The sequence below is a fragment of the Oncorhynchus masou genome, chromosome 12, assembly GCF_036934945.1.
Source record: "Oncorhynchus masou masou isolate Uvic2021 chromosome 12, UVic_Omas_1.1, whole genome shotgun sequence".
NCBI lineage: Eukaryota > Metazoa > Chordata > Actinopteri > Salmoniformes > Salmonidae > Oncorhynchus > Oncorhynchus masou.
In genome coordinates this window covers 4,053,048-4,070,547 of record NC_088223.1, presented here as the reverse complement: position 1 = coordinate 4,070,547, position 17,500 = coordinate 4,053,048, and the positions used below count along the sequence as shown (strand labels likewise).

General features: G+C 42.5%; 1 protein-coding gene across 1 annotated transcript in view; it reads left to right on the top strand.

The window, feature by feature from the left end:
- Nucleotides 1–17,500, top strand: part of LOC135549478 (CUB and sushi domain-containing protein 1-like) — a 1,027,892-nt gene that overhangs the window by 769,327 nt on the left and 241,065 nt on the right. Inside the window, 1 exon segment of the mRNA XM_064979475.1 lies at nt 7,706–7,915. Within this exon segment, the coding sequence (XP_064835547.1) occupies nt 7,706–7,915 (210 nt within the window).

Here is a 17,500-nt window from a genome sequence, read left to right as displayed (position 1 = left end):
ATAGTTATAACCATGTTATGAGACTATACAGGACTGACCATCCATCAACATTATAGTTATAACCATGTTATGAGGCTATACAGGACTGACCATCCATGATATCAACATTATAGTTATAACCATGTTATGAGGCTATACAGGACTGGCCATCCATCAACATTATAGTTATAACCATGTTATGAGGCTATACAGGACTGACCATCCATCAACATTATAGTTATAACCATGTTATGAGACTATACAGGACTGACCATCCATGATACCAACATTATAGTTATAACCATGTTATGAGACTCTACAGGACTGACCATCCATCAACATTATAGTTATAACCATGTTATGAGGCTATACAGGACTGACCATCCATCAATATTATAGTACTAACCATGTTATGAGGCTATACAGGACTGACCATCCATGATATCAACATTATAGTTATAACCATGTTATGAGACTATACAGGACTGACCATCCATCAACATTATAGTTATAACCATGTTATGAGGCTATACAGGACTGACCATCCATCAACATTATAGTTATAACCATGTTATGAAACTATACAGGACTGACCATCCATGATATCAACATTATAGTTATAACCATGTTATGAGACTATACAGGACTGACCATCCATCAACATTATAGTTATAACCATGTTATGAGGCTATACAGGACAGACCATCCATCAACATTATAGTTATAACCATGTTATGAGGCTATACAGGACTGACCATCCATCAACATTATAGGTATAACCAAGTTATGACTATACAGGACTGACCATCCATGATATCAACACTATAGTACTAACCATGTTATGAGACTATACAGGAATGACCATCCATCAACATTATAGTTATAACCATGTTATGAGACTATACAGGACTGACCATCCATCAACATTATAGTTATAACCATGTTATGAGGCTATACAGGACTGACCATCCATGATATCAACATTATAGTTATAACCATGTTATGAGGCTATACAGGACTGACCATCCATCAACATTATAGTTATAACCATGTTATGAGGCTATACAGGACTGACCATCCATGATATCAACATTATAGTTATAACCATGTTATGAGACTATACAGGACTGGCCATCCATCAACATTATAGTTATAACCATGTTATGAGGCTATACAGGACTGACCATCCATCAACATTATAGTTATAACCATGTTATGAGGCTATACAGGACTGACCATCCATGATATCAACATTATAGTTATAACCATGTTATGAGGCTATACAGGACTGGCCATCCATCAACATTATAGTTATAACCATGTTATGAGGCTATACAGGACTGACCATCCATCAACATTATAGTTATAACCATGTTATGAGGCTATACAGGACTGACCATCCATCAACATTATAGTTATAACCATGTTATGACTATACAGGACTGGCCATCCATCAACATTATAGTTATAACCATGTTATGACTATACAGGACTGACCATCCATCAACATTATAGTTATAACCATGTAATGAGACTATACAGGACTGACCATCCATCAACATTATAGTTATAACCATGTTATGAGGCTATACAGGACTGACCATCCATCAACATTATAGTTATAACCATGTTATGAGGCTATACAGGACTGACCATCCATGATATCAACATTATAGTTATAACCATGTTATGAGGCTATACAGGACTGACCATCCATCAACATTATAGTTATAACCATGTTATGAGGCTATACAGGACTGACCATCCATCAACATTATAGTTATAACCATGTTATGAGGCTATACAGGACTGACCATCCATCAACATTATAGTTATAACCATGTTATGAGACTATACAGGACTGACCATCCATCAACATTATAGTTATAACCATGTTATGAGGCTATACAGGACTGACCATCCATCAACATTATAGTTATAACCATGTTATGAGGCTATACAGGACTGACCATCCATCAACATTATAGTTATAACCATGTTATGAGGCTATACAGGACTGACCATCCATGATATCAACATTATAGTTATAACCATGTTATGAGGCTATACAGGACTGACCATCCATCAACATTATAGTTATAACCATGTTATGAGGCTATACAGGACTGACCATCCATCAACATTATAGTTATAACCATGTTATGAGGCTATACAGGACTGACCATCCATGATATCAACATTATAGTTATAACCATGTTATGAGGCTATACAGGACTGACCATCCATCAACATTATAGTTATAACCATGTTATGAGGCTATACAGGACTGACCATCCATGATATCAACATTATAGTTATAACCATGTTATGAGGCTATACAGGACTGACCATCCATGATATCAACATTATAGTTATAACCATGTTATGAGGCTATACAGGACTGACCATCCATCAACATTATAGTTATAACCATGTTATGAGGCTATACAGGACTGACCATCCATGATATCAACATTATAGTTATAACCATGTTATGAGACTATACAGGACTGACCATCCATCAACATTATAGTTATAACCATGTAATGAGGCTATACAGGACTGACCATCCATCAACATTATAGTTATAACCATGTTATGAGACTATACAGGACTGACCATCCATGATATCAACATTATAGTTATAACCATGTTATGAGACTATACAGGACTGACCATCCATCAACATTATAGTTATAACCATGTTATGAGGCTATACAGGACTGACCATCCATGATATCAACATTATAGTTATAACCATGTTATGAGACTATACAGGACTGACCATCCATGATATCAACATTATAGTTATAACCATGTTATGAGACTATACAGGACTGACCATCCATCAACATTATAGTTATAACCATGTTATGAGGCTATACAGGACTGACCATCCATGATATCAACATTATAGTTATAACCATGTTATGAGACTATACAGGACTGACCATCCATGATATCAACATTATAGTTATAACCATGTTATGAGACTATACAGGACTGACCATCCATCAACATTATAGTTATAACCATGTTATGAGGCTATACAGGACTGACCATCCATCAACATTATAGTTATAACCATGTTATGAGGCTATACAGGACTGACCATCCATGATATCAACATTATAGTTATAACCATGTTATGAGACTATACAGGACTGACCATCCATCAACATTATAGTTATAACCATGTTATGAGACTATACAGGACTGACCATCCATTAACATTATAGTTATAACCATGTTATGAGACTATACAGGACTGACCATCCATTAACATTATAGTTATAACCATGTTATGAGACTATACAGGACTGACCATCCATGATATCAACATTATAGTTATAACCATGTTATGAGACTATACAGGACTGACCATCCATCAACATTATAGTTATAACCATGTTATGAGACTATACAGGACTGACCATCCATTAACATTATAGTTATAACCATGTTATGAGACTATACAGGGCTGACCATCCATGATATCAACATTATAGTTATAACCATGTTATGAGACTATACAGGACTGACCATCCATGATATCAACAATATAGTTATAAAATGGATGTAGTAACTCCAGATGGCCCCTTTCAGTCTATCATTAGTGTGTGAGTTTGATCATGTGTCCAGCATGAATTCGATTGGAGAAAAAACAACCCCCACTGTTATTCTATAGGCTGGGATCAACACTATGCAGCTGGTATTCTATAGGCTGGGATCCACACTGTTATTCTATAGGCTGGGATCCACACTGTTATTCTATAGGCTGGGATCCACACTGTTATTCTATAGGCTGGGATCCACACTGTTATTCTATAGGCTGCGATCCACACTGTTTTTCTATAGGCTGGGATCCTCACTATACAGCTGTTATACTATAAGCTGGGATCCACACTGTTATTCTATAGGCTAGGATCAACACTGTTATTCTATAGGCTAGGATCAACACTATGCAGCTGTTATTCTATAGGCTGGGATCCACACTCTTATTCTATAGGCTAGGATCCACACTATACAGCTGTTATTCTATAAGCTGGGATCCACACTATGCAGCTGTTATACTATAGGCTGGGATCCACACTGTTATTCTATAGGCTGGGATCCACACTGTTATTCTATAAGCTGGGATCCACACTGTTATTCTATAGGCTGGGATCAACACTGTGCAGCTGTTATTCTATAGGCTGGGATCCACACTGTTATTCTATAGGCTGGGATCCACACTGTTATTCTATAGGCTGGGATCCACACTATGCAGCTGTTATTCTATAGGCTGGGATCCACACTGTTATTCTATAGGCTGGGATCCACACTATGCAGCTGTTATTCTATAGGCTGGGATCCACACTGTTATTCTATAGGCTGGGATCCACACTATGCAGCTGTTATTCTATAGGCTGGGATCCACACTATACGCTGTTATTCTATAAGCTGGGATCCACACTGTTATTCTATAGGCTGGGATCCACACTGTTATTCTATAGGCTGGGATCCACACTGTTATTCTATAGGCTGGGATCCACACTATGCAGCTGTTATTCTATAGGCTGGGATCCTCACTGTTATTCTATAGGCTGGGATCCACACTGTTATTCTATAGGCTGGGATCCACACTGTTATTCTATAGGCTGGGATCCACACTGTTATTCTATAGGCTGGGATCCACACTATACAGCTGTTACTCTATAGGCTGGGATCCACACTGTTATTCTATAGGCTGGGATCCACACTGTTATTCTATAGGCTGGGATCCACACTGTTATTCTATAGGCTGGGATCCACACTATGCAGCTGTTGCAAGAGCGCATTTTTCACTGGCTGTCCACCGGGTTTCAAAAACAACGATTGATTAGCAGCTTAAACTTCTTGAATTCATTTCGGGTTCAAAAACACATTTAGATGTCTGAACGGCCGTCGACAACAACCACGATCTGAAAAGTGCAAATGGCTGAATGAGAGAGCAGCAGTGTGATTTACACCAATGTTCCTATGTAGATGTTAACAATAAGTGATATCCGTATCGCTGTGGACGACACCACAGCGTTTATTCAAATTGGATTACCTTTGGATGCCGACAGCAGTCGCACCATAGGAAGACATAGTATGGACTGTGACCTCCAAAAAACTCTTCCTGCTCTTTTCCCACAATCCATCAAACACATTTGGTGTGTCATCATAGTGGTCTCTGACATCATAGTGGTCTCTGACATCATAATGGTCTCTGTCATCATAGTGGTCTCTGACATCATAATGGTCTCTGACATCATAATGGTCTCTGTCATCATAGTGGTCTCTGACATCATAGTGGTCTGACATCATAGTGGTCTCTGACATCATAATGGTATCTGACATCATAGTGATCTCTAACATCATAGTGGTCTCTGTCATCATAGTGGTCTCTGACATCATAGTGATCTCTGACATCATAGTGGTCTCTGTCATCATAGTGGTCTCTGACATCATAATGGTCTCTGTCATCATAATGGTCTCTGTCATCATAGTGGTCTCTGACATCATAATGGTCTCTGACATCATAATGGTCTCTGTCATCATAGTGATCTCTAACATCATAGTGGTCTCTGTCATCATAGTGGTCTCTGACATCATAGTGATCTCTGACATCATAGTGGTCTCTGTCATCATAGTGGTCTCTGACATCATAATGGTCTCTGTCATCATAGTGGTCTCTGACATCATAGTGGTCTGACATCATAGTGGTCTCTGACATCATAATGGTCTCTGACATCATAGTGATCTCTAACATCATAGTGGTCTCTGTCATCATAGTGGTCTCTGACATCATAGTGATCTCTGACATCATAGTGGTCTCTGTCATCATAGTGGTCTCTGACATCATAATGGTCTCTGTCATCATAATGGTCTCTGTCATCATAGTGGTCTCTGTCATCATAGTGGTCTCTGACATCATAATGGTCTCTGTCATCATAGTGGTCTCTGTCATCATAGTGTTCTCTGACATCATAGTGGTCTCTGACATCATAATGGTCTCTGATTGTTGGTCATTATTTGATGTGTCATCATAGTGGTCTCTGTCATCATAGGGGTCTCTGACATCATAGTGGTCTCTGACATCATAATGGTCTCTGATTGTTGGTCATTATTTGATGTGTCATCATAGTGGTCTCTGATTGGTGGTCATCCTTTGATGTGTCATCATGGTGGTCTCTGATTGGTGGTCATTATTTGATGTGTCATCATAGTGGTCTCTGATTGGTGGTCATCCTTTGATGTGTCATCATGGTGGTCTCTGATTGGTGGTCATCATTTGATGTGTCATCATGGTGGTCTCTGACTTATGATCAGACTCACTCAGGTGGAACAAAATTGAACCTTTTTTCAATGCTGATTTGAATGTCATTTAGAAAACAGTGTCAAATAGTTTTTTTGTTGTTGCAAAAATCCATTCTGAATTTAATTCCTTGAATTCCTTGAAGCAATCATCAATTTTTTCAAAAGGATCTGTAATCTGATTTTAATATTTTAGCTGGTAACGTAACGGATTACAGTTACCGTATATTTGTAATCCCTTACATGTAACTGATTACATGTATGACCTCTGATCTCCGTGTATTACATTTACATTTAAGTCATTTGGCAGACGCCATTTAAGTTATCCAGAGTAGGTTAACGTTGGGTTAAAAACAAGACAACGTAGGTTAACGTTGGGTTAACAACAAGACAACGTAGGTTAACGTTGGGTTAAAAAGAAGACAATGTAGGTTAACAACAAGACAACGTAGGTTAACATTGGGTTAAAAACAAGACAACGTAGGTTAACGTTGGGTTAACAACAAGACAACATAGGTTAAGGTTGGGGTAAAAACAAGACAACGTAGGTTAAGGTTGGAGTAAAAACAAGACAATGTAGGTTAACGTTGTGGTAAAAACAAGACAACGTAGGTTAACAACAAGACAACGTAGGTTAAAAACAAGACAACATAGGTTAACAACAGGACAACGTAGGTTAAAAACAAGACAACGTAGGTTAAAAACAAGACAACGTAGGTTAACAACAGGACAACGTAGGTTAAAAACAAGACAACGTAGGTTAACAACAGGACAACGTAGGTTAACAACAAGACAACGTAGGTTAAAAACAAGACAACGTAGGTTAACAACAGGACAACGTAGGTTAAAAACAAGACAACGTAGGTTAAAAACAAGACAACGTAGGTTAACAACAAGACAACGTAGGTTAAAAACAAGACAACGTAGGTTAACAGCAAGACAACGTAGGTAAAAACAAGACAACGTAGGTTAACAACAGGACAAAGTAGGTTAAAAACAACACAACGTAGGTTAAAAACAAGACAACGTAGGTTAACAACAAGACAACGTAGGTTAAAAACAAGACAACTTAGGTTAACAACAAGACAACGTAGGTTAAAAACAAGACAAAGTAGGTTAACGTTGGGTTAAAAACAAGACAACAATGTCGATGACTTTTTTTTCAAATCCATTCAGTTTTCCACATTGATTCAACATCGTCACGTTGATATATGTTTTTGTTGAAATGACATGGGAACAACGTTGATTCTACATTATCACATTGATATATATTTTTGTTGAAATGACATGGGAACAACGTTGATTCAACCAGTTTTTGTCCAGTGAGGTGTTTCAAGACGTTGTTTGTCTCTCTGGATTGTATTTCCTGGTACTGTCTCTTAATCTTGTATTCCATCACCCCCAGGGGCCCATGTCCAGTTCCTCAACTTCTCCACCGAGGCTAACCATGACTTTCTGGAGATCAGGAACGGCCCGCTGGACACCAGCACTGTGATTGGTCGATTCAGTGGACAGGATGTCCCACCCTCCCTGCTCACCACCTCCCATGAGACCACAGTGTATTTCCATAGCGACCACTCCCAGAACAAGCCAGGCTTCAGGTTTGAGTACCAGGGTAAGAGTCTCAAGACATGGCTTCAGGTTTGAGTACCAGGGTAAGAGTCTCAAGACATGGCTTCAGTTTTGAGTACCAGGGTAAGAGTCTCAAGACATGGCTTCAGGTTTGAGTACCAGGGTAAGAGTCTCAAGACATGGCTTCAGTTTTGAGTACCAGGGTAAGAGTCTCAAGACATGGCTTCAGGTTTGAGTACCAGGGTAAGAGTCTCAAGACATGGCTTCAGGTTTGAGTACCAGGGTAAGAGTCTCAAGACATGGCTTCAGGTTTGAGTACCAGGGTAAGGGGCTCAGAACATGGCTTCAGGTTTGAGTACCAGGGTAAGAGTCTCAAGACATGGCTTCAGGTTCGAGTACCAGGGTAAGAGTCTCAAGACATGGCTTCAGTTTTGAGTACCAGGGTAAGAGTCTCAAGACATGGCTTCAGGTTTGAGTACCAGGGTAAGAGTCTCAAGACATGGCTTCAGGTTTGAGTACCAGGGTAAGAGTCTCAAGACATGGCTTCAGGTTTGAGTACCAGGGTAAGGGGCTCAGAACATGGCTTCAGGTTTGAGTACCAGGGTAAGAGTCTCAAGACATGGCTTCAGGTTTGAGTACCAGAGTAAGAGTCTCAAGACATGGATTCAGTTTTGAGTACCAGGGTAAGAGTCTCAAGACATGGCTTCAGGTTCGAGTACCAGGGTAAGAGTCTCAAGACATGGCTTCAGGTTTGAGTACCAGGGTAAGAGTCTCAAGACATGGCTTCAGGTTTGAGTACCAGGGTAAGAGTCTCAAGACATGGCTTCAGGTTTGAGTACCAGGGTAAGAGACTCAGGACATGGCTTCAGGTTTGAGTACCAGGGTAAGAGTCTCAAGACATGGCTTCAGGTTTGAGTACCAGGGTAAGGGGCTCAGGACATGGCTTCAGGTTTGAGTACCAGGGTAAGAGACTCAGGACATGGCTTCAGGTTTGAGTACCAGGGTAAGAGTCTCAAGACATGGCTTCAGGTTTGAGTACCAGGGTAAGAGACTCAGGAGGTTACACTAACTTTTGGATGCATGAACCAAGTTTTTGATCTCCACGTTTCATCTGATGTTCTGAATTTCACAGTATACTTCCCATTTGATTGGGATTCAGGCATCTATCCTAGCTGGATCATGACTAGGGCTGCACATTTTGGGGAATATTCAGAGGTGGAAACTTTCTTTGGGAATTAGTGGGAATATATGGGAATTAACGGACATATATGCATATAAATATTCTTATTAATATTATTAATATTTATAAATGTGGATGTTTTTTGCATTGGATATACCGTATTTATCATATGAAGACAGAAACATAAACCTTTTACCTTCATAAGTAGACATTATTACAAATTATTAAATCCTTCCAATAGAAATAAATATATATATATTTAGTTATGAATGGAACTTTACTTAAATGAGTTGACTCCTCACATGGGATGATTTCAGTGAACAACAAAAGAAAGGGAATATTGAATGATCCCCAATGATCCATCACATTTCCCCCAAAAGGTTTTCAACACACATCTGTAAAATGATAGTCTAGAAACTAAAAGCTTAGGTTGTCTTCCTCTTGTACATCAGACTCTGAGGCCTCATCTTCACTGTCACTTTCCAACCTGGTTGGAGGATGGCACATTTCACATTTTTCCGGGTGGCCACCAATTCTTCAACCCTTGTATTGGTCAACCTGCTGCATGCTTTGGTGTGTGTGTTCCCAAACAAGGACCAATTGCACTCTGAGGCGGCTGATGTTGGTGGGATTTGGAGGACGATGGAGGAAACAAGGGAACGAGCCTCAGATCCACAGAGTCCCTTCCACCAGGTGGCTGATGAGATATATTGGCACGACTTCCATGTTGCATCTCCATCCCAAAGCCCTTGCTTGGAAGTGTACTTCGCCAGACTGCCAAGAACCTTGCCCTCATCCAGGTCAAGGTGGTGAGACACGGTATTGATGACACCATAGGCCTTGTTGATCTGCGCACCAGACAGGATGCTCTTGCCAGCATACTTGAGGTCCAACATCTACGCTGTGGCGTTATTGGCTTCAGGCAGAAGTCTTCACACTTTTTGATGTATTTCAGAACTGCAGTTTCCTCTGCTTGGAGCAACAGTGAAGTGGGCAGGGCAGTATGGATTTCTTCTCTTACATCTGCAAGCAGAGTCTGAACATCATCCAGGAGGATACTCTTGATGGGGCTTTCAGCAGACTGTGATATGGCCATTCCTTAGAGAGACTCCTTCTACTCCAGGAGACTGTCAAACATGATGACAACACCACCCCAATGGGTGTTGCTGGGCAGCTTCAATGTGGAGCTGTTATTCGTCTCACTTTGCATGGTGAGGGAGATTGCTGCTATAACTTGATGACTCTTCACATACCTAACAATTTCCATTGGCTCTCTTGTAGAGTGTATCCATTGTTTTCAGTGCCATGATGTCATTGTGGAGCAGATTCAATGCATGAGTAGCACAGCCATTGGGTGTGATGTGAGGGTAATACTCCTCCACTTCAGACCAAGCAGCCTGTGGTCCAAGGTCATTGATGACTGCCTTTCAGCTCATCTGCAATGTAGAGACCGGTGTGTCTGTTGTCTGATGTCCAAAATTCCAGGGCTTTACTTTCCATGGAAACCTTCCGGAAGAATTCTGGAAATTTAGGGGAAAGTTTACGACCCTAATCACGATAGATGACTTCTTGCTAAATCATTAGCCTGAAAACGTCTGATGAACTTCAGTTTACAAGTGTATCTTTGACAATACAAAGTATACTATAGATCTAAAGTATGTGGACACAACTTCAAATTAGTGGATTTGGCTATTTCAGCCTTATCCGTCGCTGACAGGTATATAAACTCCAACACACCACCATGCAATCTCCATAGACAAACAGTGGCAGTAGAATAGCCTTACTGACGAGCTCAGTGACATTCAAACTGACACATAGGATGTCACCTTTCCAACAAGTCAGTTCATCAATGTTCTGCCCTGCTAGAGCTGCTGTGGTCAACAGTAAGTGTTTTTTATTGTAAAGTGGAAACGTCTAGGAGCAACAAAGGCTCAGCCACAGGACCGCTGAGTGCTGAAGCGCCTATCGTGTAGAAATGATCTGTCCTTGGTTGCAACACTCACTATCCAAGAACTCTTCGTCGGGAGCTTCATGAAATAGGTTTCCGTGGCCGAGCAGCAGCACACAAGCCTAAGATCACCATGTGCAATGCCAAGCGTTGGCTGGAGTGCTGGAAAGCTCTCCACCATTGGACTCTGGAGCAGTGGAACCACGTTCTCTGGAGTGATGAATCACGCATCACCATTTTGCAGATGGGTTTGACGGATACCAGGAGAACGCCTCCTGTCTATACCTCCCACCTCCCAACCCAGAAAACAGAAACCTCCCCCTCCTGTCTGTACCTCCCACCTCCCAACCCAGAAAACAGAAACCTCCCCCTCCTGTCTGTACCTCCCACCTCCCAACCCAGAAAACAGAAACCTCCCCCTCCTGTCTGTACCTCCCACCTCCCAACCCAGAAAACAGAAACCTCCCCCTCCTGTCTATACCTCCCACCTCCCAACCCCAGAAAACAGAAACCTCCCCCTCCTGTCTGTACCTCCCACCTCCCAACCCCATAAAACAGAAACCTCCCCCTCCTGTCTGTACCTCCCACCTCCCAACCCCAGAAAACAGAAACCTCCCCCTCCTGTCTGTACCTCCCACCTCCCAACCCAGAAAACAGAAACCTCCCCCTCCTGTCTGTACCTCCCACCTCCCAACCCAGAAAACAGAAACCTCCCCCTCCTGTCTGTACCTCCCACCTCCCAACCCCAGAAAACAGAAACCTCCCCCTCCTGTCTATACCTCCCACCTCCCCACCTCCAACCCCATAAAACAGAAACCTCCCCCTCCTGTCTATATCTCCCACCTCCCAACCCCAGAAAACAGAAAGGGAAAAACCCAACGTTAATCTACAAAGTCACGGCACAAAGGTGCTCAACTTTATATTGTGATTCAGTGAACGAGCGGCAAATTGAAATCTACTATCTGGCATTTCCATAATTATGTTACATTACCATATAAACCAAGCATTATATTTGGAAATGCCCCCTTTTGCAACGCTTGCATGACTTATCTCGCACAAAGGAGGCTCTGATCCAGAGAAATCCATTTCTTTAGTCATCTTTATATCGAGGGCCTTCAAGGCTCAATGACTACTCCTCTCTCTCTCTCTCTCTCTCTTTCTCTTTCTTTATCTCTCTCTCTCTCTCTCTCTCTCTCTCTCTCTCTCTCTCTCTCTCTCTCTCTCTCTCTCTCTCTCTCTCTCTCTCTGTCTCTCTCTCTCTCTCTCTCTCTCTCGCTCTCTCACTCTCTCGCTCTCTCTCTCTTGCGCGCTTTCTCTCTCTCTCACTCTCTCTCTCACTCTGTTTCTCTTTCTTCCTCTCTCTCTCTCTCTCTCTCCCTCTTTTGTTTCTAACGAGAAATGATCTGGGAATAATTTGCTCATAGCTCTGATAAAACTACAGAATTATGTTTTTATATTTTTCTTTCTCCCAAAATAAAGTGAGAGACGGAGGAAACATCTCACTTGGGTGGAAGCCAGGCCTTTCCTCGATTCCACCGTCATCCTCTCCTCCCATGTGAGGTCGATGAGAGTGTCCTCCTCTCCTCTGTGAGGTCCATGAGTGTCCTCCTCTCCTCTGTGAGGTCGACGAGAGTCCTCCTCTCCTCTTTGAGGTCCATTAGAGTCCTCCTGTGTGAGGTCGATGAGTGTCCTCCTCTCCTCTGTGAGGTCGACGAGAGTCCTCCTCTCCTCTGTGAGGTCGATGAGCGTCCTCCTCTCCTCTGTGAGGTCATTGAGTGTCCTCTGTGAGGTTGATGAGTGTCTTCCTGTGTGAGGACGATGAGTTTCATCCTCTCCTCTGTGTGGTCGATGAGTGTCCTCCTCTCCTCTGTGAGGTCGATGTGTGTCCTCCTCTCCTCTGTGAAGTCGATGAGTTTCATCCTCTCCTCTGTGAGGTCGATGAGTGTCCTCCTCTCCTCTGTGAGGTCGATGAGTGTCCTCCTCTCCTCTGTGAGGTCGATGAGTGTCCTCCTCTCCTCTCTGAGGTCGAAGAGTGTCCTCCTCTCCTCTGTGAGGTCGATGAGTGTCCTCCTCTCCTCTCTGAGGTCAATAAGCGTCCTCCTCTCCTCTATGAGGTCCATGAGAGTGTCCTCCTCTCCTCAATAGTCTCATCCCACAGAGGAACCACAACTATCCTCTCAGGTTCACTATCACTGAAGCATTTAGAAATCTGCCATTTTGAATCACCAGTGAGGAGATTAATGAGATTGAAAAAGGTTGTCAGGTGTAAAGTAGTCAGTATTCAGATACACAAACACATCGCTGTAAATGATGTATGTGGGCCAGGGGTTGCAGAGAAACCGACCAGAGAGGAGGAAGTTGTCCACAGCAGGCGGCCATTGTTGTCTACCGCACTGTCCACAAATGGACCAATGTTCATTTTGTCAACAAGAATAGTGACTCAAATATTCGTCAAACATTTTTTTCATTGGCAATTTTGACGGGGCTAAATATACCCAGAATTTTTTTTTATAACCAAACAAAAATAATTTTTCATTTCAGTTGACAAAAACGAGACAAGGAAAAATTATCTCTGTGACTAAAATCTGCCTACTATCTTGACTGGACAAGAGTTTTTTAGAGAGATTGAGCTTTTCAGTGAAAACCCCTCGCAGTTCTGTTCAGCAGTGGGTAGGATGCATCCGGCTCCGCCTCCGTTTATAGCCAAACACACTCTGGCTCCGCCTCCGTTTAGAGCCAAACACACTATGGCTCCGCCTCCGTTTATAGCAAAACACGCTCTGGCTCCGCCCCTCCGTTTAGAGCCAAACACACTCTGGCTCCGCCTCCGTTTAGAGCCAAACACACTATGGCTCCGCCTCCGTTTATAGCCAAACACACTCTGGCTCCGCCTCCGTTTAGAGCCAAACACACTCTGGCTCCGCCTCCGTTTAGAGCCAAACACACTGTGGCTCCGCCTCCGTTTAGAGCCAAACACACTCTGGCTCCGCCTCCGTTTAGAGCCAAACACACTGTGGCTCCGCCTCCGTTTATAGCCAAACACACTCTGGCTCCGCCTCCGTTTAGAGCCAAACACACTGTGGCTCCGCCTCCGTTTATAGCCAAACACACTCTGGCTCCGCCTCCGTTTATAGCCAAACACACTGAGGCTCCGCCTCTGTTTATAGCCAAACACACTCTGGCTCCGCCTCCGTTTAGAGCCAAACACACTGTGGCTCCGCCTCCGTTTATAGCCAAACACACTGTGGCTCCACCTCCGTTTATAGCCAAACACACTGAGGCACATTGTGCAGGTGAATTTTACATTTAGAAAGCATATATGGGGCTGTCCTTAAAGGCAACTTGTGGACCGGACTGTTTAACCATTTAGGCTATACCTTGTTTAATCACGTTACCTCATTAGCTAGCTACAGTGCTTTCCGGAAAGTTTTCAGACCCCTTGAATTTTTCCACATTTTGTTACGTTAAAGCCTTATTCTCAAATGGATGAATACAAATCCTCAATAATTTACACACAATACCCCATAATGACATCACAGTACCCAATAATGACATCACAATACCCCGTAATGACAAAGCAAAAACAGGCTTTTAGAAATGTTTGCATCAGACTGGGGCAAAGGTTCACCTTCCAACAGGACAACGACCATAAGCAGACAGCCAGGAGAACGCAGGAGTGACTTCGGGAAGTCTCTGAATGCCATTGAGTGGCCGCACCAGAGCCTGGACTTAACCCGATTGTACATCTCTGGAGAGTCCTGAAAATAGCTGTGCAGCGACACTCCCCATCAACCTCCCCAAATACACCTGTGTAGCTTCATACCCGTTAGAAATCTATGTCATTCTTCAACAACACAAACTCCAAAGCAAATCAGGGGCAGAAAAATAGATTTATTTGAGAAGGACAAGTCAAGATGTTATGCTGGGAGGTAGATGTTCAGATGTTCAGTCTCCCCTGTCCTCAGCTTTTCTCCACTGAACAAAGGAACAGGATGCCAGGTATAACCCCCCAACCTAGCCTGGGGTTGACCAATCAGAAGTCCTTGCAGTACAGCTTGGCCAATGATCAAACAACAAGTATCCTGCTCCAGACTCGATGTAAAGAATGTCGGACACGTAGCTCTGAGTTCAGGACATTCCACAGATTCTAAACAGATGTTGAACTGAAACCCAACTCCTATTTACAATTCCCTATTGACCATTAGTACTCTAGTTTTTAGTCCTCTCATTCTCTCATCCTCACAAACTCTCAAACTCTCAACCTCTCAACCTCTCAAACTCTGCGTTGTGTATTTTTCTTCAATATACTCTTACATACCCCAGAAGACTCAAGGCTGTAAATGCTGCAAAAGTTGCTTCAGCAAAGTACTGAGTAAAGGGTCTGAGTACTTACGTAAAATATTGATAGTGATATTTCTGTTTCTATTTTTAATAAATTAGCAACATTTCCTCAAAAAATGTTTTTTTTGCTTTGTCATTATGGGGTATTGTGATGTCATTATGGGGTATTGTGATGTCATTATGGGGTATAGTGATGTCATTATGGGGTATGGTGTGTAGATTGATGAGGGGCGAAAAAAGTATTTAATCCATTTTAGAATGAGTCTGTAACGTAACAAAATGAGGAGAAAGGTCAAAATGTCTGAATACTGAATGCATATCTAACAACCTGGGACACGTTCATATATAATAATGTATATCTAACATCCTGGGACAGGTTCAGCAGGAGATAACATTATGCTACGTTCATATATAATAATGTATGCAGAAGAAACATGCCTCTCTGACATGTTGAATAAGGAATAACGTTTGCTCTATTCATGGAACATCAATCTGCAACGTTCGAGAAAGCTTTTCAACAAGCAACCTACTGAATGTAGCCATGGTAACATTACCAGTAGTCTAATGAACATTGTCCTGGTAACATTACCAGTAGTCTACTGAACGTTGCCCTGGTAACATTACCAGTAGTCTACTGAACGTTGCCCTGGTAACATTACCAGTAGTCTACTGAACGTTGCCCTGGTAACATTACCAGTATTCTAATGAACGTTGTTCTAGTAACATTACCAGTAGACTACTGAACGTTGCCCTGGTAACATTACCAGTATTCTAATGAACGTTGCCCTGGTAACATTACCAGTAGTCTACTGAACATTGCCCTGGTAACATTACCAGTAGTCTACTGAACGTTGCCCTGGTAACATTACCAGTAGTCTACTGAACGTTGCCCTGGTAACATTACCAGTATTCTAATGAACGTTGTTCTAGTAACATTACCAGTAGACTACTGAACGTTGCCCTGGTAACATTACCAGTATTCTAATGAACGTTGCCCTGGTAACATTACCAGTAGTCTACTGAACGTTGCCCTGGTAACATTACCAGTATTCTAATGAACGTTGCCCTGGTAACATTACCAGTAGTCTACTGAACGTTGCCCTGGTAACATTACCAGTAGACTACTGAACGTTGCCCTGGTAACATTACCAGTATTCTAATGAACGTTGCCCTGGTAACATTACCAGTAGTCTACTGAACGTTGCCCTGGTAATATTACCAGTAGTCTAATGAACGTTGCCCTGGTAACATTACCAGTAGTCTAGATGCAAACATTTGTTGACACAGAGACACAAAAGTCAATTGATTGTCTCAATTTCTCTTGTCGCTACGCTGTATGTGACGGGTGGATCATTTCTCTTGTCGCTACGCTGTATGTGACGGGTAGATCATTTCTCTTGTCGCTACGCTGTATGTGACGGGTGGATAATTTCTCTTGTGACGAAGACTTAGCAAAGCGCGTCACAGCAGTCTAAAACGCTGCATCTCATTGCAAGAGGCGTCACAACAGACCCTGGCTTCAATCCAGGCTGTATCACATCCCGGCCGTGATTGGGAGTACCACAGAGCGACGCACAATTGGCCCAGTGTTGGCTGAGGTAGGCAGTCATTGTAAATAAGAATTTGTTCTTAACTGACTTGCCAAGTTAAATACTGTACACCAATGAAGGTGGTCCATTCTGTGTCTACCACACTGTCCTCTAATAGAGGAGGCCATTCTGTGTCTACCACACTGTCCTCTAATGGAGGAGGCGATTCTGTGTCAACCACACTGTCCTCTAATGGAGGAGGCCATTCTGTGTCAACCACACTGTCCTCTAATGGAGGAGGCCATTCTGTGTCAACCACACTGTCCTCTAATGGAGGAGGCCATTCTGTGTCAACCACACTGTCCTCTAATGGAGGAGGCCATTCTGTGTCAACCACACTGTCCTCTAATGGAGGAGGCCATTCTGTGTCTACTACACTGGCTGCCAATGGAGGCCAACCGTTCTCCCTTCCTCTGTCCAACTCTCCCTCATACCGTTCTCCCTGCCTCTGTCCAACTCTCCCTCATACCGTTCTCCCTGCCTCTGTCCAACTCTCCCTCATACCGTTCTCCCTGCCTCTGTCCACATCTCCCACATACCGTTCTCCCTTCCTCTGTCATCCTCTCCCTC